The 21707-nt window shown below is 53.1% G+C and overlaps 1 protein-coding gene across 9 annotated transcripts in view; it reads right to left on the bottom strand.

The window, feature by feature from the left end:
- Positions 1-19934, bottom strand: part of ATG7 (autophagy related 7) — a 143197-nt gene extending 123263 nt beyond the window's left edge. For 2 of the 9 annotated variants that reach the window (XM_040995198.1, XM_040995197.1), the window contains exons 1-4: positions 17727-18798; positions 7216-7388; positions 6712-6766; positions 1095-1212 (exon numbers count right to left, since the gene is read on the bottom strand). In XM_040995198.1, coding sequence (XP_040851132.1) covers positions 1095-1212; positions 6712-6766; positions 7216-7388; positions 17727-17746 — 366 coding nt within the window. In that variant the 5' untranslated portion in view covers positions 17747-18798. Of the gene's footprint in view, positions 1-1094; positions 1213-6711; positions 6767-7215; positions 7389-13028; positions 13306-17606; positions 18799-19916 lie in introns of those variants that run through there. The other 7 variants (XM_040995204.1, XM_040995201.1, XM_040995200.1 and 4 more) reach the window with 7 other exon arrangements.
- Positions 19935-21707: the final 1773 nt, after the last annotated feature.

The raw sequence follows: 21707 nt of genomic DNA, 5'->3' as shown, positions 1-21707 counted from the left end.
CCAGAAGAGAGGAAAGGAGTGAGATGTGAGCAGGTGCCTAAGGGCCAGGGAGGTGGAGTGTCAGCCCTGGGGAGGGATGGCTGGGTCGCCCTGGGGGAGCACCTGCTTCAGTTCAGCTGGCTAAGACCCTGACCCAACTCTGGAGATGCCCTTCCAGGGATACCAACAGCAGGCCCAGGGCAGGCAAGCAAGCCACAGGTCGAGAACAATAACCAACACCATCCGATCAGGGTCCGTGTCTCCCAGGAGGGACATGAAGGAAGCCAATCACTTGGCTTACCCAGAGAGGTGAGACCTGGCGTTTCCGGCCACCTCTCTGTTCGGTGGCTAAGGGACAACTATGCTCACCTCCCACTCTGATCCCACTTTCTAACTCAGATGCTGTGTGTGAGAAAAGATGACACTCAACACAGAATAGCCAACATGATGTTGGGGAAGAGGAAATTAAAGGACAGAGAAGGGAGGAGGAAGGTAACTTCGTAACTTAGGCAACTTCCGGAAAGACTGTGTACCCGCAGTACTAGTACTCAGCCAATGAGGAAGCAGGGGAGGGACCTGTAGGTTAGGATCTGAACTACCTGCTCATCAGACACTCGTTCTTGCGCTACAGGTGGACAGGTGAACGTGTTTCCTGCAGAAGCAGCAAAGGAGAGGCATTCCAGGGAGAAGCAGTGTCCAGGAGAGGGAGAGAACAGAAGTAGGTAAAGGGTGCTTTTAAATGACTGCTGTGATTGAGTCTGAGGAAGCAAGGACACAGCCTCAGGACTGACGTCAGTGGGGCCCAGGCCACTGCCAGGCAGGTGAAGTGACTGAATTCCACCCTGATGAGCCAGCAGGGTTCCTAGTCACCGCCTGGAGCATGGTGGGGCACAGGCCAAGGCTCTCTGAAGGACCAGGAAGGCCCTGACTCACAGGAACCTGCTCCAAGAGGCCAGGCAACCCTGGAGCTCTTCTCCTTGACCTTCCAGACCACACGGAAGGAGACAGCTGGGGGTATTCTCCCTGGGGAAACAGCTCGGCATCCACAAACAACTCTAGGCAGCGCCTACATATACTATTTTCCAAGACAGATGCAGCACGTTTCCCCAGCCGACCTCATTTGCTGCTTGTTCCAACAGGAGCTTCTTGTCCGCGGTCTTGAACGACTCGAGCGTGTTGGTGTTGTACAGCGTTCCCAGGGCTGGGCAGCAGCGAGCAGGGGTAGGGGCACTCCTGGGCGCAAGATAAAGACACACGGTTACCTGGACACCACAGGGGCCCACAGCCAGCCAGGATGCAACAACTTAGCCACATGGCAGCTAGCAACCAAAGGTGCCTCCCTGGAGGGCACGGAGAAGACTGGACTACACTCCTGGGCAGAAGCTGGGTATCATGACTCAGGAACTGAGGCCAGATATCTCTCCCAACCCCCACACACTGTTCCCTCCCTGCCTGGCTCCAGCTCGCGCAGGCCCGGGAGTCCCTTTCCTTCTTGTTACTGTCTCTCAGTAATGAACCAGGAACCCTGTGAGGTCTGGATGATCGTTAACAGCTCCTTGCCCACACTAAGATTTCAGCAGCTTATCTAAAGCCACATCACAGCAGAGCTGGACCTGAACCCAAAACTATTGGACTCCAAAGGACCGTGCCACAAACCCTTCCTGGCTTCAGGGCCTTGCTCCAGTCCTCCCACCTCCCAGATGGACGTGTCCCCAGTCAGGTCAAAGTTGGCACCTAATGCTGACTAGCCCCTACCCTCCACCAGAGCCCAGCAACCCCCAAAGTGGGAGTCAGCCCCCTCATGATGCCCCATGTCTTACTGCCCACACAGGGCTCTGCCAAGAACTGCAGCAAAGCTGTCTGAAAGCAATGCAGACAAAACGCATTCCACCTGGGCCACCTGTCAATCTGTCTGGGCTGCCCCCAAAGGCACCGGAATCCTCAGAGCAATTAGAGTCAGAAAGAGGAAAAATGAGTGGATTCTGAATATAGATTCGGGTGTAGACAAAGCTGGTCCTCTTCTCTGAGATGATTATATGTATCTCAGAGGTTAGGGAAGCTGAATGGAAATGTCCATCTCATTAGTAGCTTCTTCTTGTGGACTCCTAGGGCTCCCGTGGACAGTCCGCACTGCAGGAGTTGGTATTAAGGAATCCTAGCATTTCCAGATGCTGAGTCGGTGCAAATTGGGTTCAGGGAAGTTGAAGCAGGAGAGAACTAAACCTGTGGCAGGTGTGGAGGGGTGCAGTGAGTGGCCATGGCCCTGTCACATGTGGTCCTCATGGCTCAAACACCACGGCCCAGAGCCCATGCAACAGTCTGCAGGAGACAGAGAAATCACGCTGGCGGGGGTGGGGAGGAGCAAGATAAGGTTCACAGCAAAGGGGAGGGAAGCGAAGCACTGGTCACCATGCCTCTACACCCGGAGTTAGCCACGTGGAACTACTGCCGGACAGCGGGAAGGACACCACCACCTAGTCAGGATGCAGGCAAGGAAAAGGAAGCTACCGTCTTCCTGGAGGTCCAGGTGTTTCCAGGTGGTAAGGACTGTGCCAAAGCCTCGCTCGGGGAGGTAGGGGTGCCAAGATGGTCAGGCCTCTAGGGAGCCCGCACATGGGGAGGTCAGAGAGGCCAAACTGCCCAAGCAAAGGAGATGGGCAGGGAAGCAAATTTTTAAAAAGGGAGGAGGCCCTGGAAAGCAAGTGCCTGTCTCTTGGGGACAAGAGACCTTCGTTTCAATCCCAGCCCAAACACTTAGATCTCCTAGGATTACATCCATAGGAAATGGAAAGTAAGCAAATCCTCAGAGACAAAAAGCTGATTTCCAGAGTGGAGGAAGAGAAGAGCGAGGGGACAGAGAGAGAGAGATCACTACAGATTTCTTTTTTGAATGTTCTGGAATTAGAGAGAGGTGATGGATGCACAATCCTGTTAATTTACCAAAAATTAATGACTGCATTTAAAATAGATGTATCGGTTTCTTCATTTGAAAGAGTTATACAGAGAGGAAGGAACAGACAGAGAGAGCTATCTTCCATCTGCTGGCCTACTTCCTAGAGGGCCATAATAGCCGATACTCGGCTGAGAGCCATGCTCCGAGACTGCTCTGTGATACAGTTCCAGTCATGGAGTCTGCAAGCACACACATCAACCCTAACAAGGCACGGGGGCTGCCATGGCGAACGAGACAGCCTCTGACCCCCACAGCGATTTCCTAAGTTCTTGGGGAGTGGTTCTCTGAGTCTACTGCGAGGCTTTGCAGAGAACAATATATTCTTTTAAACTTTATTTTTTATTAAGTTTACATAGTTGATCAGGGTGGGAAGGTCAAGGGTTAGGAAAAAGTGGGAGTGATCATTGTTTTCAAATTTTCTATTTCTTTTTCCCTGTCTCTGGGAGAAGGGAGGAGATAAGGGGAGGAGCCCAACCTCCCAACCTCCCCAGTGCCCAGGGATGGGGAATGGCCACCCAGTATGGACCCTGGGCCTGATGGGATACACGCGCCAAGGGTTCTGCCCAGGTGATTCTGATAGTTCTACAATATTCTTGATGTCGCCAATCCAAGGATGAGGACTCCCAGAGAAGGGTATTTACTACGACTAACACCAAACACTGAGCAGGAGGAAGAGGAAACACCTTCATCCCGGTGTTGGTCACAGGTAGCAGGTGAGCGCCCTCAGGAGGGCCTGGGTTCCCAGCTCTGGCTTCCCACTGATGCGCGTCCTGGGAGGTAGTGGTGGTGGCTCAAGTAGTGAGGGAATCTTTGAGACCCATGCGGGAGAATTGGGTTGAGTTCCTGACCTCCAGTTCTGGCCTAGCCCAGTCCCAGCAGCTGTGGGTAGTGGAGGAGTGAACCAGCAGTCAGGAGAGCCGGGTTTGTATCTCTCTTGGACTTTCAAATAAATAAAATAATAATAAGGCCTTCAGGTGTTTATCATGTGAGGCTCAGGGGAAGAACTTTTCCAGAAGTTCCCCGGTGCACACTGTCGACACACATTTGGTCCCCTCCCCCACAGACACAGATACACGTGTGATGCCAGAGACTGGAAGACGTTTCCCAGTGTGTTTTGTGAAACAGGCAGGTCCTAGCTCTCCCCAAGGGACTTTGAGTGGAGTGGCTGTCCCTCCCCAGCCAGGGTCCCTGGGAACCTGGGGGGTATCTCCTCCCCCTACTTCCATATCTGCTCTCTTTCCCTATTTAATGTTACCAGGAAAGGACAGGACAGCCCTAATGAGCACACAAAGGCCAAGGCCATGGGGCTCTGAGACCTATGAACCACAAGCCGGCTGGCCCACCAGCCCTGAACCATGAAGAGGACCAAATACAAACCTTTTCTGTGTTGGGAACTCCTTTGTCACCCTCCGACTCAAGATACCTGGTGCCTGGGAAAATGCTATTTGATAGATAACTCGCTGAACCCAAACACAGGACTGGATCTTTGTTACTAATTGGCAGCAGAAGCACTGAAGACTTCCTAGAACTAGGAGGTGAAAGGGATTTATCTGCTGCCATGAAGAAGAGACAGTCTTGGCAGCCACAGGTGAGCACCAGGACAGCGAGAATTCAGCTCCATCTCACTGCTCTTGGTGTGCCTGGTGCCAGGGAAGACAGGGCAAGATCATCTGGATGCACAGGAAACCCTGTCTTCTGAGGGGTCCCAAGTGCTTCCATTAGACTTCCCACCCACCCTAAGACAGAGGGGCTCGCCAAGAGCCCAATTCAGAGATGAGATCAATGAAGCGCAAAAACCCAGTTGGACTGGGGCAGGTGTCGAGCTCAGCAGGTAAGCTGCCAGCTGGGGCCCTTCATCCCTTGTCCAGGTGCCTGAGCTGTCATGGACCTGTTCCTGATCAGACTCCTGCTAACACATCCCCTGGGAGGGCAGTAGGTGATGACTCAAGAAGTTGGGTCCTTGCCACCCACAGGGGAGACTCAGGTGGCATTCCAGGCTCCCAGCTTCTACCTGGTCTGGTGTTGGCTGTTACAAACACCGGGGGAGTGAGCCATCAGAAGGGAGCACTCGGTTGCTCCACTCCCTGAGGCTGCCCAAGGAGCACCTTGCGTACTGGGTGGGCTCAGTGCTCCAAGGAAAACACACAAGCGGTGTGAGAGAGCCGAGTGTGTGAAACAGGGAGCTGAGGGTCACACTGCATCCGAGTGACCGAAGTCGAAGTGCTTGGGTTTTACAGCAAGATCAAACCTAACTTGCAGAAACTGCTCTTGTGGACAAAACAGGGTCAAGGAATAGTTTGGGGGTAACAATAAGATATTTCAGATTTCATCAGAATGAGCCCTTGATCGCCTTCAGACAACGAGATGCCTGCATGCTGTTGACTTTGTCAAGACAGAAGACAGCTTATCAGAATTTCATATGTTCTGACAGGTGATCATAAGGGATTTATGATGGACCAAGGAGACGCAGATGGAAGTCAGAAACACAGACATATTCTGAAAGAAAGCAAGCCTGAAATTGCTTTGGATTTATGTAATGCTTTTGAATTTGCAATTGGGCTGACATAAAGGAATAGAAGGTGTTGAACTTTTGAGTATTTTTTTTAAACTCCAGGGATATTTTATTTGCTTTTTGGTTTTAATTTTTTTGGGGGATATTTTACAAAATGTTTGTCTTTTTTATTGGAGAGGCACACACACCAGAACAGAGAGAGAGCATGCGCGCCACAACAGCTGGCCCTGGGTCGGGCTAAGGCCAGCAGCTAGGAGCCACCAGCCGTAGCCTCCCACACGGGTGACGGGGACCCGGCAGCTGAGCTGTCGCCTGCTGCCTCCTAGGGTGCGCATTACAGGAAGCTGGGATCCGGAGCCGAGCAGCAGAGCTGGGACTCTAATCCAGACCCCCACCACCGAGGACGTGTACCTCCCAGCACTGTCGTAACCGACAGACCTCTCTACACACAGCCCTACAAGCTCCCCCAGGTGGATGACCTTGAGGGGTCCCTGGACCTTTCCAATGCAACACGCTCTAAGATAAACTTAGCCTCCTCCTGAAATCATCTCCCCAGCCCACCGCCTCTATTCCTGTATAAGAAAATCCCCCCAAGCATTTCTGAATAGAGTTGTATCTTCCTCTCACCCCTACACGGTGTGACCCTGAGCAAGCCATTGTGCCTTTTGACCCATTTCCGTTTTATCTGAAAAATAAGAAAAAAGCTGCCCTTAGGTGGGTCTGAACTGATTACATCCATAAAACTGCCTGGCTACTTACGTGCTTGGTGAATCCTTGCCCCTCTCCCACAACCCCCAAGCAGACAGAATGATATTATGAGAATGTACTTGTCCTATTTCTTTGTGTATTATCCTAATGCCTTACAGGACGCTTGGCATACAGAGCCAGCCTAATAAACTATCAGTGACTGGTGTCCAGGGGACAAGCAATTGAAGGAAAAAGTCAAGAGGCACCAAGAGAGCCACACAAAATATTAACTACAATTGGAGTCATGAAGGATGTTACCTCGCTCTCAATCTCGATGGCACTTGGCCCTAATAAGCTCTGAAAAACAATCATTTTTTTCCCCAGCTGAGAAAGCGAAACAGATGGCTCCAAGCATCCAGCTCGTCTCTCAATGGGAATAGCAAGAGGGTCACGTGGGGGCTGGGGGTGGGTGGGCACCTGCGCTCCACCCGGGGTCCACCTGCTCCAAAGGAAAGGACAGCGCTGTCTCTCCCAGAGGGAATGGGTTCTGCCCTTTAGAGTCTGCATCACAAATACTCACATGTCAAAAGCACTGAGCTCCAACGTTAAGCGAGCTGGCAGTCCGGCAGAATCACCTGGACAGAAGCATCACCGCGTTTTATATTAAAGTCAGAAATAACAGCATTTATAACAAATGTGCTCGTGAACAGCTCTATTCTCCGGGTGGAGGCCATCATCTATGATACACAAACAACCTCTGAACAGATGCTGGCAGAATGCGACAGGGCTCCTATAAACACCAGGGAATTGCCAAGCATAGGGAAAAAGATCCATTGGAAAAAAACAGCATTTGCAATCTGCCCCGACTCCTCCTGGCACTGCTAAGGGAAGCCCACAGTACGGACCAGTGACCCAGATTTTACCACTCTCTTCCCTCTCCCCACACCTCAGGGAAAGAAATGCAAGAGACCTGGACTCACAAGTCACCTATAAAATTGGAAGTAGGGAATGACCCTGACTGTGAAAGCCGAGTGTCCCTTCCCTGACGCTGCACTGCAGGGGCAAGGGGTTCATGGTCACTCACCATTGTAGTAATACCCCTTGATGTCCTTGGGCGCCTCATCTAGCCGATACTCATTCAGTTTCTTCTGGGTCAGCTCGTGCCAGAAGCCCACGTCCAAGGCGCTGCTGAAGGGGGCAAACTGCAATTTGGAGAGGCCGGGGCTGCCTGTAACTGCCGCCATTCTTGATTGCCCACTACAAAACACAGCAGAACACAAGGCGATGGCAGACCCACTCAGACGTGGTGGGAAGGATCAGGCATGACAAAGCAAACAAAAAGTAAAGAGACAGTGTTGGGGTTGGGTTTGTTTTTTCAATTTTGGCCCCCAAACTCCATGCAACATCTAATTAGCATCTTGTTAGTTTGGTGTTTTGGGTTTTTTTTCTTGTATCCTGACCATCTGAAGTATACAGCAAGACAGGACACAGGGACCACAACTTTAAACCGGAGGTCCCCCTAATCTGGGTAACCATCTTCTCTCTCTAAAGACAGATCTTCTTGTGATGGGTTTGCTTGATAAGAAAATCCTTGGAAAACCATCCTGACTGGTTGCTTGTCAAGTTCAGTCTCCTCAGGAAGGTTTTTTTTTTTTTTTTTTTTTTTTCAGATTTCCTTATTTATTTGAAAGGAAAGGTCAGATAGTGAGACAGTCAGGGAGCGATCTACCATCTGCTGGTTCGCTCCCCAACAGCTAGAGCTGGTCCAGTTCAGTGCAAGGAGCTCATCCAGGTCGCCCATGCTCATTTGGGGGCCCAAGCAGTTAGACCATTCTCCCCTGCTTTCCCAGGCACATTAGCAAGGAATTGGACCAGAAGTGGAGCAGCTGGGACCCAAACTAGTGTCCCTACGGGATGCCAGTGCCACATCAAAGGCTTTACTCACTACACAACAGCACTGGCCCCTAGTGAGTTTTCTAAGTTACTCTTTCAACTTATGTGCATCATCTTCCTGGGGGTGCACACGTGTGCACACACACACATACTCACATAGCCCAATTTTAGAAGCACAGTGATAGCTCCAGGAGGACCACTACAGCCCCTCGCTTCCCATCCTGACCGAGGACCCATGTCAAGGCATGACTTTGCCGCAAAAGAACATGAGAGGCCACGTTAACAAGATCCGCGGAAAAACACGGCAACTCCCCTGCCTGAGTTCTGTGTTGGCTATTACGATGACTGCAGTGTCTCCCCCTGCTGGATGCTGGAACCAGAGAGTAGCAGCAGCAGGCAGGTAGTGCTCTCTGTGACGCCCAAGAGCTGAGAATCGAGGGGGAGTGTGGAACAGGGAGACTCTGTGAAGGGACAGGCATCGATACATGCCGGGAAGGGTGGGGACAATGGGAGAAGGCGAGAGAGGCATGTGTGTGGCAGTGCATGCCATGCTGAGTGGGCTGGAGGTGATGCACAGAAGAGCTGCAGTATGTCAGAGCTGGCAGCGTAGGGTGCTTCTGCACAGGGAACGTGGCACACTCAGCCAGGATGAGAGGTGGGTGTTAATGGTATGCCCTGGGAGGCCAAGGATCTGGACCAGGCACCTGCACTGGACCCAAGAGATGACACAGAGATGAATCACAGTCACCGAGCCCTGGTTGGCTGCAAGAGACCCCATAGCCAGTCACCTAACTAAGGGATAAACTAAGGGGTAACCAAATGACTGTCAGATGGCATGCTGCCAGTTAGAATTCTTAGAAGTCCCCAACCCCTATGCAGTGTGGTCTGGCTTTATTTTTCTCTAACTCCACTAAATTCAACTGAATTAAGGGATTTTTTTAAGGCCCTTGGACAGGGCCCAGTGCAGTAGCTCGTGGCTGAAGTCATCACCTAGCATACGCCAGGCTCCCACGTGGGTACCAGTTTGTATCCCAGCTGCCCCACTTCCCATCCAGCTCCCTGCTTGTGGCCTGGGAAAGCAGTCAAGGATGGTCCAAAGCCTTGGGACCCTGCACCCACATAGGAGAATCGGAAGAAGCTCCTGGCTCCTGGCTTCAGAACAGCTCAGGTATGGCTGATACTGCCACTTGGGGCACTGTCCTCCTCTACAGGGGGCCAGGGGAACAGATGTGCGGTGTAGGACACACGTGGGCAGGGTTTTTAATTACTGATAGCCTCAGCTGTCCAAATAGGAAATGGATAGATGGGAGAGATGGACGAATTCCCACCCACGGAAGTGCTCCAGCGCGCGTCTGCCAAGAGTGACTGTGTAAAGGACCACTGTGCCAGCAGTGGCTCAGGCCAGGGTTTGGCAAGCGTTCCCTGAAAAGGACATATAATAAATACTTTAGGCACCACAGGCCACTAAACAGTTCCTGTTATGTAATCTCCTCCCCACTTCTTTCTAAAAAAAAAAAGTTTTATAAGCCTTGAAAGACGTAAGAACCGTTCTTAGAGTAGAGATGGCATAAAAGGAAACCCTGGGCAGATGTCACCGCAGGATGGGGTTTGCCAACCCTGTGATTAGATGACCTGTTACCCTAGTGTCTCTTCATTCTCTGAAACTGTCAGTAACGTGTTTTTTTTAAAGACTGTCATGCTTGAAAGAATTTTTTTTGTACTTTTTAAACTTTTATTTTCATTTTATCTGAAGAGGGGAGAGGGAGACAGTTTCCATCTGCTGCTCCGCATTCTAAAGGCGCACAGTAGCCAGGCCTGGGTCAGCCTGGACCTCCAGCCCCTGGGCGTGCTGGGACCAGCACGCTGCAGTCACCCTTTGCTGCGTCCCAGGACCTGCATTAGCGGGAAGCTGGACTGGAAGCACAGTAGCTCTCCGATCCACAGGGCAGGCAACTGACCCTCCGCACCATCTGACCACCCCGACAGAACCTCTTCAAAGGGCAGCAGAAACCAGCAGGGGCTACTGAGAGTGAGCCAGAGCCCAGTCGGCCACAGATGCTGGGCACTGACTCCCACCTGTAGCCACAGGAGGCACCGTGAACACAAGACTGCGGCTGTGCAGAACCCTGGCACCCACCACGGGGGCGGGGGGCAGGGTGGAGCTCACGCGTTACTGACCCAGCTGCCTGTCAGTCAAGGAAGCTGAACTGTAACTCCAGGTGGGGCGGGGGGAGCAGGCTACTGTTGAGAGGGCCCCGAAGCTTCGGGGGGGTATGTGTCTATGTGAAAGCCAGGAGCTACAGACAAGGTGCTTCAAATTGCATGTGAGAAAAGGAATCCAAAGATATGCTTATTTTGGGTATATAAAATTTGTGAAATCTATGCAGTTTTTGCACAACATGCATTTTTTTCCATGAACTTTTCTGGGGGAAAAAGAATTTTAAAAGGAGAGAGAGAGAGAGAGAGAGATTAGCCACTGGTACACAACCCCAAAATGCCCCAGCTGGGCCAAGCGTGAAGCCTGGAGCTGGAAATGCAATCTGGGTCTCCCAGGTGGGTGGTACAGGGCCAAGCACTTGGGCTAGCACCCACCACCGCCCAGGGAGCCCAGTAGCAGGAAGCCAGAACTGGAAACAAAGGCAGAACTGAACCGAATTTCTCAGCTTGCATCTCTACCACTAGGCCAAACACCTGACCCTTTCAAAAAATGTATGAACATCCCTCATACGCAAATATACATTTTTTTTTTGCACCAAAATATGCCATCCTTTAATTCCATTTCCATAAACCTTTTGGATTTCTAGATCAGGTCACTTTACCCTGTGTGTACTGTATCTGAATGACAACAAAGAACAGAATCCCTTCTAATCGTGGCCTAGCAAGCCTTCCTAGAACCTTCAGGCATTCATTCGACAGCAGAGGATCCACGTCAACACAGCCCTGCAGAAACGGGGGTGAGAAGTCAGTCCCACACCACATCCTGGCACTTCCTGAAGAGGAAAACATTCTGGCTTTGCCACTTAAAAAATTAACTGCAGCACAACTGCTTCCCAGTGCGGCTGGCCAGCCGTCCTCCCTCTGCAGGACTCTGATAGGACTGGACATAGCAGACAGTACGCCGGTACAGGACTGTCAGGAGCGAGAAGTCAAGTTGGCAGAAAATAAACAATCAAACAATCTCACACACACACACACACACACACACACACACACACACACACACACAGCCCTCTGCAACAAAAAAAATCCCGTCTCCAGGGAAACGAGACCCTCAGGAGGATAGGGGAACAGCCCAGCCTGACGACACTATCAGTTCTCTGGGACTTTATTCTGCTGAGTCTCAAGGCAGAGGGAATGCTACCGGGGCGGCTGGGAAGCTTTCTGCAGGTAGACAAAGTCTAGCTTGTCTTCAGGCTTCTGGCTTCCTGCTCACCAGCTGGCAAGCTGGCACCCTGATCACCTGGTCTGTACAGCACGGGCGATCAGACCTAACACAGAACAGCACTGGGAGGGCCAACGGAGAATGTGTGCCATGTACCAGCTGTGGGGCCTGGCCCACAGGAGGCAGGGAGAAGTGTCTGTACTCCAATCACCACCCCATGCCAGCCACCAGTTCCCAATGAGAGGGGCTCCCCTGCCCTCTCAGGGAGGCGCTGCAGTGGCATTGTAAAGATGAAGCTGCTTGGTCTCCTGCTACAGCTTATGAGGCAAGGCAGAAGGCCCGGGGGCTCAGGGCACAGGGTATGCACACGGAACCAACACTGCAGAAAAGCCAGGACGACAAGTCTGGCTTTCAAGTACCCTCTGCAGGCAGAAACAGAGTTCAGTTACTGAGCAAGCCCCACTGGGTGCTGAGGAGCAGAAGGCTGGGGCGACGGGTAGGTGCGTGTGTGGCATGGGGAAGTGTGGCTGCCTTGGCACCTGGGACTCACACGTTTTGCAGGCTGGCAAGGCCGTTGCACCTTCGGGAGCCATGCAATGTGACAATGTGAGGCTGCTAAAGGGTCTTCTCAGCTAAAGGAGAGACAGGCAAGGAGTCCTCCACTGAAAAAGACGCAAACTCGGGACTCTGAGAAGGAACCGGTGGCCCAGAAGAAGCCCCACTCCCTTTTCAACATTGCACCTGAGTCAAGATGTGCCCAAGCCAAAATGATGTCTCCGCAAGACATCAAGTCACCAGTTACCGGCTCTCTGCCTTGCCAGGTGGCTCCTCGATCACACCTGATCTCTTTAGGCATGGAGGATGGCTGTGACGGGGGACACTGTCTCTCTCCCTTCCTCGGACCCATGAGGAAGCCACACTGTGTGTTATTTGCTTCCTCAGCAGGTTCATCAGGGACAGGTGACCGGCCATATCCACAGGCCCCACGCTGCAACTGTCATTCTCACTGGCTGTTTCCAGGGTCACCTCCCTTTTATCTTCCCACCCTTCTGCTGGAAGATCTTTGACCTTCACCCACAGTCAGGTCTCCTTCAGCCCTGGGATATGGGATTGGGCATGGCAAGCCCAGGAAGGAAGGATGGTGATAGCTGAGAAAATGCAGGCAAGACGGAGCACTGCCGCCGCAGGCCTGCCCTGGGCCCTTGGTGTCACTGCCAGGGCCAGTGGCCTCAGGCGAGTCCATTCTCCAGGGAGGGCCAGCAGCCCATGGTCTCTACAGAGGAGCTCCTAGGCCACCCCCAGCCACAGCCTGCGATGGCTTCCTAGGAGCTGGCTGAGTCACAGACACTCGCTACTGACTAAATGACTCTGTGAGTTTTGTTTCTGATGATCTTCACTGAATCCCAAGAAATGGAAGAGGTACTGAAAGACTGGGTCAAGAAAACACCAGAGGTTTCAAAATCTCTCACTTTCAAAGAAGAGAATGCGGGTGGATCCCACGGACCAGCGGACAAACGCTGCGTGCTGTTGTTATCTGCACGACTGGCTAAGGTAGACCTGGGTCATCACCAGAGATCAGAAGGGCTTCTCCAAGAAAATGGTCAGCATAGAGGAAATACATCCTTGCCTTGATCAGAGCAGAACTGCGGCCACAGGTATCTGGATCTCAGGTACGTCACTGGCCAGACTGCTCCCGAAACCCTTGGAGACAAGATGGATACAGAAACCAGGATTGAACGCGGAGGGATTAAAAACTGACAAAACAGTTTTATTAAAGGAAGTGATGGCTAAGTAACTAACATTATTTAGAAGCCAACACATAGGGACCAGCGCGGTGGCCTAGCGGCTAAAGTCCTTGCCTTGAATGTGCTGGGATCCCATGTGGGCACTGGTTCTAATCCCAGCAGCCCCACTTCCCATCCAGCTCCCTGCTTGTAACCTGGGAAAGCAGTCAAGGACGGCCCAAAGCCTTGGGACCCTGCACCCGCGTGGGAGACCCGGAAGAGGATCTGGGCTCCTGGCTTCAGATTGGTGCAGCACCAGCCATTGCAGTCACTTGGGGAGTGAATCATCAGATGGAAGATATTTCTGTCTCTCCTCCTTTCTGTATATATCTGACTTTGCAATAAAAATAAATAAATCTTAAAAAAACAAACAAAAAAAGGCTTGTACTTTAGCAGAGATCTATTCTCAAGCCCTCACCTTCTTCCTCTCTTTCAGTGAGACAGGAAGAGAACTTCCTGCTGCTGTTTCACTCTTCAAATGCCACAACAACTAGGGCCAGGTCAGCCCAAAGCTAGGGCAGGAACTCTGTCCAGGCTTCCCTCGTGTGTGGCAGGACCCCAACTGCTTGAGCCACACCTGCTGCCTCCCAGGCCCACACTATGAGATAGCCGGTGGGAGATGAACTCAGACACTCCAAGCCGGACATACGTCTTAACTGCTAGGCCAAAAGCCTGCACTGTAGCAAGGGACCTCAGGTACCAGCCAGACAGGATCAGACTCATGGCTCAGAGGCTGAACAGGCGGGGGGGTGGGGGCATTGTAGAGTTTTAATGATGTCCTGGGCCGGGAGCAAGAGAAGGCACAGGAGGAAGAGCCCTAGATGACCCCCAGGGTTGCCTCAGAAAACCACTCAGAAGACCAAGGACCAGGCGTGAAGGGGCGGGCTTGCTTTAGACTTACTGAGCCGAGGGCAGCACTGGGGGAGATCCACTGGGGAACAGGGATGGCAGCTGTGTGAATTAGGGTGAAGTCAGAGATAAACAGAAGACAGGCTCGGGAGAAAGCCAGTATTTAAGGGACTAGGGGAAGAATCAGAATGGAAGCTCTGAGGGAAATGGCCAGGGTGATGAGACAGAGCAGGTGAAGGGACTCAGCACATTGGTCAGAAGTCAAGACAAGGGCGGGCGTTCAGATCTGGGCCCTGATGACCCTGGAGGAGCATGTCTGTGGAGCCACAGCGTCAAAGAGGGAAGGGCGAAGAAGCAGAAGGGCAACGCTGTGGGCACGGCAGGAAGGAAGCCAACACCCAAGCCACACACACCGCCCAAAGCCCAGCGTCCTCCATGATGATTCATCTTGAGTGAGGGTCCCACACAGCCTCTCCTGCCCATGCAGCTGAGCCTCACTCTCCGCCACACTTCAGGCACACTAACCCAGTCCTGCTCCTTTGGATTCTTATCAGGCCCTGCCCTGAGCGGCACCCCACCCTTTGAGAGGAAGACTCCTGCCAGATGGGGACAGGTCTTCCTTTCCTGAGACTGCCTGCACTCATGTCCCGGTGGGTCCCTCTGTCTGCCCTTCAACAAACGCCCTTGCAGTCCCCCCTCCTTCCATGTCCCGGCTGTACTCGCACATACCGAAGACAAGAATCTGGACTAAGCCTAGCTGGTGCCTCTGAGCCCAGTCAGGGGTATCAATCTCCACCACGTAATTTGGGGATCCCCATTCCCATAGTGGCAACACCTGACAAATCTCCCCAGCAGTGTAGCAAGGAGGAGGCCACCTGCGGGGCTAGCAGAATGTGGTGGGAGAGTGCCCTGTTTCCCAGAAAAACAGTACTCTGAGGTCACTGAAATGGAAATCTTGATTTAAAAAAAAAAGTGGGGCCTGGCACAATAGCGTAGTGGTTAAAGTCCTTGCCTTGCACATGTCAGGATCCCATCTGGTCACCGGTTCTAATCCCGGTGGCCCTGCTTCTCTCCCAGCTCCCTGTTTGTGGCCTGGGAAAGCAGTCAAGGATGGGCCAAAGCCTCAGGACCTTGCACCAGTGTGGGAGACCCAGGAGAAGCTCCTGGCTCCTGATTTCAGATTGGCTCAGCTCCAGCTATTGTGGCCGCATGGGAAGTGAACCATCGGACGGAAGATCTTCTCTGTCTCTTCTCCTCTCTATGTATCTGACTTTCCGATAAAAATAAATAAAAAATCACTTTTTTAAAAAAAGTGAACAAATGGTGGCACCAGGTCCTGAGCAGAGGAGGGGGCAGGATTCCAAGCCCAAGAACCCAAGTGAGCCCTGGCAGGCGAGAGCGAAGGACAGAGCACAGCTGGGAGCCTTCCCCGCAGCAGGCTGAGGGCACTGGAAACGTGGGGCAAGCAGGAATGCTGTGTGAAGGCATTGTGTAAGGACGCTGCGGAGCCCAGGCAGTAACACAGGGTCATTCACAAGTCCCTGGGAAAATGGAACTTAAAGCAGGGGTTCGGTACAAAACAAGGTTTGCTTTTTTTTTTCATGCTATATAGAAAATGTGTACTCTGAGAAAACTATGCACAGATGTAAAAAACAATTTCACACCAAAATAAAGACATTCTTACAACCCCACTTTTAGGTGAGCCTTTTGGTGTGTCCTAGCGTGTAAACGCTGACGGAGCTCTGCGCTGGCCTGATGGCGACAGGCCCCTGGGCAGGCCAGGACGCTTCCCCTTCCCCCCACTCACCAGGGCGACAGTCACAGCCTGGACACTGGTCACCAGGATGGGTAAGGCGGGCGGGAGGACAGCCAGAGGGGGTCCTCCAGAACTGGGTCGCTGGCTGTTACCCAGAGCACAGGAATGCACGCGGAGCACCCGTGATCAAAGCCGCCCTCCCCACACCTTAATTACACAGCGTGGCCTTCCTCCCTGCACAAATTGGGCTGTCAGGAGGAGGGAAGGAGCGCAAGAGGAAGGCGGTCAGCAGTGAGTTCATGCCAAGGACAGAAGTGGAGGCGAGGGTGGCCGACTTGCCCATAAAATCTCAGAGTCAGGGATGACCAGTGAGAGACCCAAGGACTTGGCGGGTTCTGCCGCTGCCTCCCACGCAGTCATCAACAGCTGCCCACTGCCCCGCCTCCCTGCTTGCTCCGAGGCTGGCACCATGCCCAGCACAGCCCACCCTCGGGCCTCTGCATGGCCCCTGGCTTCTGCGGGCCTGCATCCAGTCACTCGTGCAGCCCCTGCCCGGTGAGTGCAGTCACCCCTCCGCGGCCTGGGAACCACAACGCAGAGACCAGCGACACTCCAGTCCGAAAGTCTCCAGCGCCTGGCTCGCCATCCCGATGGCTGAGAAAGAAGTCCAAACATGTCAGCGTGGCAAGGTCAGCTGCCGCTGCAGACTGAGTGTTCTTATTTGCTGAAGATTTGACTGGTTTGATTTGAAAGGCAGAGTCACGGAGAAAGGGAGAGAGCTTCCACACATTGGCTTACTCCTCCAGAAAGCCACAACATCCAGAGCTGGGCCAGACTGAAGCCAGGAGCCCCAGTCCGGTTCTCCCACGTGGGTGACAGGGCGCCCAAGCACTCGGGTTGTCTCCCACTGCTTTTCTAGGTGCTCTGACATGGAGCTGGACTGGAAATGGAGCAGCCAGGAATCCAATCAGTTGCTTATTTGGGATGCTGATGTTACAGGTGGCAGCTTAACCTTGTGTGCCACAAACTGTGCCCCTTACACACTTGCTGTAACCTACCACTGCTAAGCAACCAACCACGGCATTCAACCCACATTTCTCCTAATAGATGGGGAAGCTCAAGCTTAGCACGGAAGTGATTTAGACAAGAACACAAAACCAGTTCAGTGGGGCCCAGCACAATAGCATAGTGGTTAAAGTCCTCACCTTGAATGTGCTGGGATCCCATATGATCACCAGTTCTAATCCTGGCCAACCTGCTTCCCTTCCAGCTCCCTGCCTGTGGCCTGGGAGGACAGTCAAGGATGGCCCAAAGCCTTGGGACCCTGAACCCGCGTGGGGGGACCCTGAGGAAGCTCCTGGCTCCTGGTTTCAGATTGACTCAGCTCTGGATGTTATGGCCACTTGGGGAGTGAACCATCAGACGGAGGATCTTCCTGTCTCTCCTCCTCTCTGTATATCTGATTCTCCAATAAAAATAAATAAACCTAAAAAAAAAAAAAAAGCCAGTTCAGTGGCAAAGCTAGTACCGGGTACACAGGGGGACTGCGGTCAGTACTCTTAGCATGTGAGAGGCCACGAGATCCTTCACAAGGAACCCTTCCTTCCCTCCTTACTGCCCGCTGACCCACAACATGACACACTGCGATTCTGTGGGCCACCTGCACGCTGGGCATTCTGCCCATGGCTGTATACACCCGACTTCCCTTCACCTGGCTAGTCCCTCCCATCTTTTAGGGCTGGGACAAAGCAGGGCCTCCCCAGAGAAGCCATTCCTGGTGCGTTAGCCTAGCTCACGTTCACATCAGATACCTCCACCACGCTTCTGCAGCAGCTTCCCACGTCACTGGCATGTACCTCCAGAACGCATCCGTCAGTCAGGAATGTGTCTGTTCAAGCACACTGGCCAAGCTGGACAATAACAGAACACACCTGACACGGCAGGCAGGCATCTCAGGAAGCAACTGCAGTCCCGGGCTGCAGTCGGACTGGAGTTTTCACAGGCAAGAGCATGGCCATTGGCTAGCTCCCTACTCCTTCTCCCGGGATTCTAGTGGGTGGAGGGCTTTCTGGGTAAGGAAGACTTTGACTTATAAATGGTGAACTAAAGACAGGCTGTGCTGCTCCTGTTCAACAGTGCAGGCTGGACACACAGCAGCAGACAAGCCAATGCTCACACTCACTCTGAGAAGCAGGCCTGGGACAGGAAAGGGAACCCGCTGCTGAAACAGAGTTGTGCAAGCAGCTGCATCAACAGTTTCAAAGCTGTGTCATGTGAGAGCAGGGAGGAGTCAGCCAAGGAGAGCAGAGGCAGCAGCGGCAGGGGGCAGGGGCTGGTGCTCTGACCCACCTGCACCACGTCGGGGGGCAAGGAGTGTGGCAAGAGGCGCTCTCACAAGCCTGGCTTTTCCTTCACTGAGGTGTTAGCTCAGGAGTCACTTCCTCATAAGAGAACTCATCCCTGGCCAGATACCGGCTTCTATACAAATGTCTAGCTTTCTCACCTCCTTGAAAAAAATGAAGGAGAGCAAGCTCTCCCATCCGCCAGCTCACTCTCCAGGGACTCCACCCTGGTCTTCCACTGGGTGGCAGGGAACCAAGCCCCGAGCCATCACCCACTGCCTCCCAGGACACACAAGCAGCGTAGTGGGTACTTACTCGAAGCAGCCCTCTGATGAGACACAGCCTAAACTGTAGGGCAACATGAGCTGCCCCAGTCAGCTTTCAAAACAGCTTCTTCTGTTCCCCCCCCAGTGTCTATCCCATTACCTCATGCCTTTTTAAATTTACTTTCTGCAGCACTCATCAATGTCCCAAACATCTGCCTCCCCTTCAAAGCATATTTACTGACAATCACTACAAAATGTAGGAACACGTGCCTCATCTTAACTATGCCAAGTTACTGCCGCCCACAGTAACGCCTGACACGTACAGGCACTCAAATAGGCATCGCTATTTAATCATCTAACAAACATTTACTGAGTATATACACTTGAAGGTTTGTGGAAAACAGAAAAATTTATTTTGGAGCAAAAACATCATGAAATCCACGCATTTTTTCCCCAAAAAGTTTGCAATTTGCATATTACAGGGGCAGGGCTTAGCAGGTACAACCCCCAGGTGGGATGCCTGCACCCTACACAGCCAAGGCACCTGGTTTGGGACCCATCTCTGTTCCCCACTCAGGCGGCAGGTTCAAGAAGCTGGGTCCCTCCCTCCCACAGGGTAGAGACCCCGAAGGGTGCCTGGCTCCAGGCTTCACTTTGGCTCCAGTTGTTGGGCATTTGGGAGGGACCCGGCAGATGGGAGTGCTGTGTCATACCTTCATACGTGTGTGTATGGAGGGAGGGGGGAGTCGGTGGGAGAGGGAGTCTGGGATGCGGAGGCCCGCCCTCAGCAGCGGTCACTGAGCTTGAGTCCTGGCTGGAGCCACGACCCCTCCTTCCTGCTCAGGTGCACCCTGGAAGGCAGCTAGGCCACCTCGGGAGAGGACCTGGAATGGGTCACCGGCTTTGTCTAGGTGCAGCTCCAGCTCCGGAGCATCTGTGGCAGGAGCAGGTGCGAGTTTGCTTTCTGTTAGTTTACAACGAGTTCGTCTCGCTTGGTATCTGAGCGCATCGGCCCACGTCAGAGCTGCAACTCCATTCCTCTAATGACAGGTGCGTTAGGGCTGTGCAAACAGTAACAGCCCGGTGCTGACCTCCCTGAACCCACCGCGGGGCCGAGAACCCCTCGGCCTGACCAACCCCCCACCTAACACAGGACGAGTTATGGGCATTCCCACTTCATGGACGAGGAGAGGGCGGCTCAGAGAGGAGAGGGGCGAGCCAGTCACAGCCAGGACGTCCCGACATCGGAGACGCCGGGTTCTCCCTGTCAGGGGACACGAAGGATCGACTCAGGACTGACCAACAAGGGGACGCGGCCGGACAGAAAGGGAGGCAGCGGAGTTAGTAACTCCCTGGAGTTGGCAGCCCCGCCCCCTCCCCCAGAGGCCGGCGGAGGAGGACCCTAAAGCCTGCTGCTCGGCCTGCTCGCCGCCGAGCTCGCCCCTTGGCACAGACTCCCCCAAAACTGGCCTCGCAAGACCCCATCCTCCCTGGCCCTCCACGGCTCACTTACCGCCGCCCAACTTCCGGCAACCAACGCGCCGTCGACAGTGCGCACTGCGATGACGTACGCGGCCCCGCCCCCGCCTGCCTGGGAGCGCACCGCGCGTGCGCACTGGAGCCCGGGAAATGCGCCCCTAGCACCGGACCAAGTGGGAGGACCTGGACTTCAGGGCGGGCCCGGCTTGGGCACCTGCTGATCGCCGACTGCGACTGTGTGTGTGTGTGTGGTTCTAAATGGGTGTGCAAAGCTCTGGACAGGAGTTGATCATACCACGGTGAGCATGATGAATTTCTCCAGGTGGCCTTTCCCAGAGTGATTCTGATGTGGCCGTATGTATAAGCTGTATAAGCTGTGATGAACAAGAATCGTGGCCATAACCGGTGCCAAATCCAACCCCACAAAGGCCATGCCTGGTGGCTGCTGCGTCATGAACTCGAAGCATTCAGCGGCTGGCCCAAAGGCTCCCGGGGCCAAGGAGCCAGAGTTGTCATGGAAGTCTGATTTAGACTCAGCAAGAAGACACATCTCCAGGAGGATTGATGGCAGCAGCTGGGCAGGGACCACGCGGGTGATTGACAGAAAAGATCAACACATGTCACAAGGACTGGACACACAGAACCAGGAGAACAACAGGGAATTGGGATGGGAGGTGGCTCAGTAGAAAGAAGGGGGGGCTGTGCCCTGAGGCCAGAGGCCAGCTTTGTCTGGGGACAGGCTGGACAGGAGCTTGGGAGCCTGGGAAAGGAAAGACTTTTTACCAAAGTTTAGTCTCTCTCATTTAAATACTTAAATAAGTGAAACAAACAAAAATTCCCAAACAGACGCTCTTTATCATGTGTATGCAATGTAATTAACTTGAAGGTATCTACCGTCTAGCCACCTTACACTTCTCTGTTTATTTGAGCTTTAGCTCCTTATAAACTTGTCTCCCCTACTGGGTGCAAGATTGATTTTATTGAGTGAGCGAGAGAGAGAGAGAGAGGAATCTTCCAGCCATCACTGATTGGCTTCTAACTACCTGCACCGTCAGGGCTGGGACAAACCACTGCCAGCACCCACAGCACCAGCTGGGTCTTTCATGTGGCCCACGGTGCAGGGGCCCAGGTACTTGGGCTGTCTTTTGCTACTTTCCCAAGCACATCAGAAGGAACTTGGATTCAGAGGCAGAGCAGCCAGGACTCAATTCGGTGCTCATAAGGAATGCCAGCATGGCAGGTAGTGGCTTAAGCCCTGCCTTCAAGATCTTACACTAGATGTCTTTGGGAATTTGTGCCTGGGTCGTGATGACCCCTGTGTCCCTGGGCACTGTCAGTCCTCTAGCCAAGTTTGTACCACATGCACCTGCCCAGCCCGAAGAAGAGGTCACAGGATGACCATTAACCTATATTCTGACTTACAAACGGACACTCAAGGAGAGTGGAGATTGATAAAGAGGTGGTACGAGAATGCACAGTACACATGGGCCAGAACTCATAGCTGCTCACTTTACCCATGAGGGCCTGAGAACAACGCTGGGAAGACTTGCTTCTGCTTCCCAGGATGGCATGGGCCGGCCCCTGGGACACCAACTACAGGTACAGGACCAGGGGCCAGAGAAAGGCTGGGAGCATCCCCAAGCATGGCCTGGCAACCAGGAGCATGACACTCCCTCAAGACTGCAGTGACTCCCCAGTTATGCTGCAGCTCAGTTGAGGAGGTGACCTGCTTCCGACAATGACAACTACACACATGCCCAGCTAGGCTCCCAGTGTTGGAGGAACCACCATGTACAGGACGTGGGAACATTCAGTCTTTCAGCAC

The sequence above is a fragment of the Ochotona curzoniae genome, unplaced genomic scaffold (genome assembly GCF_017591425.1).
Source record: "Ochotona curzoniae isolate NIBS_2020 unplaced genomic scaffold, NIBS_Ocur_1.0 contig_908, whole genome shotgun sequence".
Classification (NCBI taxonomy): domain Eukaryota; kingdom Metazoa; phylum Chordata; class Mammalia; order Lagomorpha; family Ochotonidae; genus Ochotona; species Ochotona curzoniae.
This window is presented reverse-complemented; position numbering and strand designations above follow the sequence as displayed.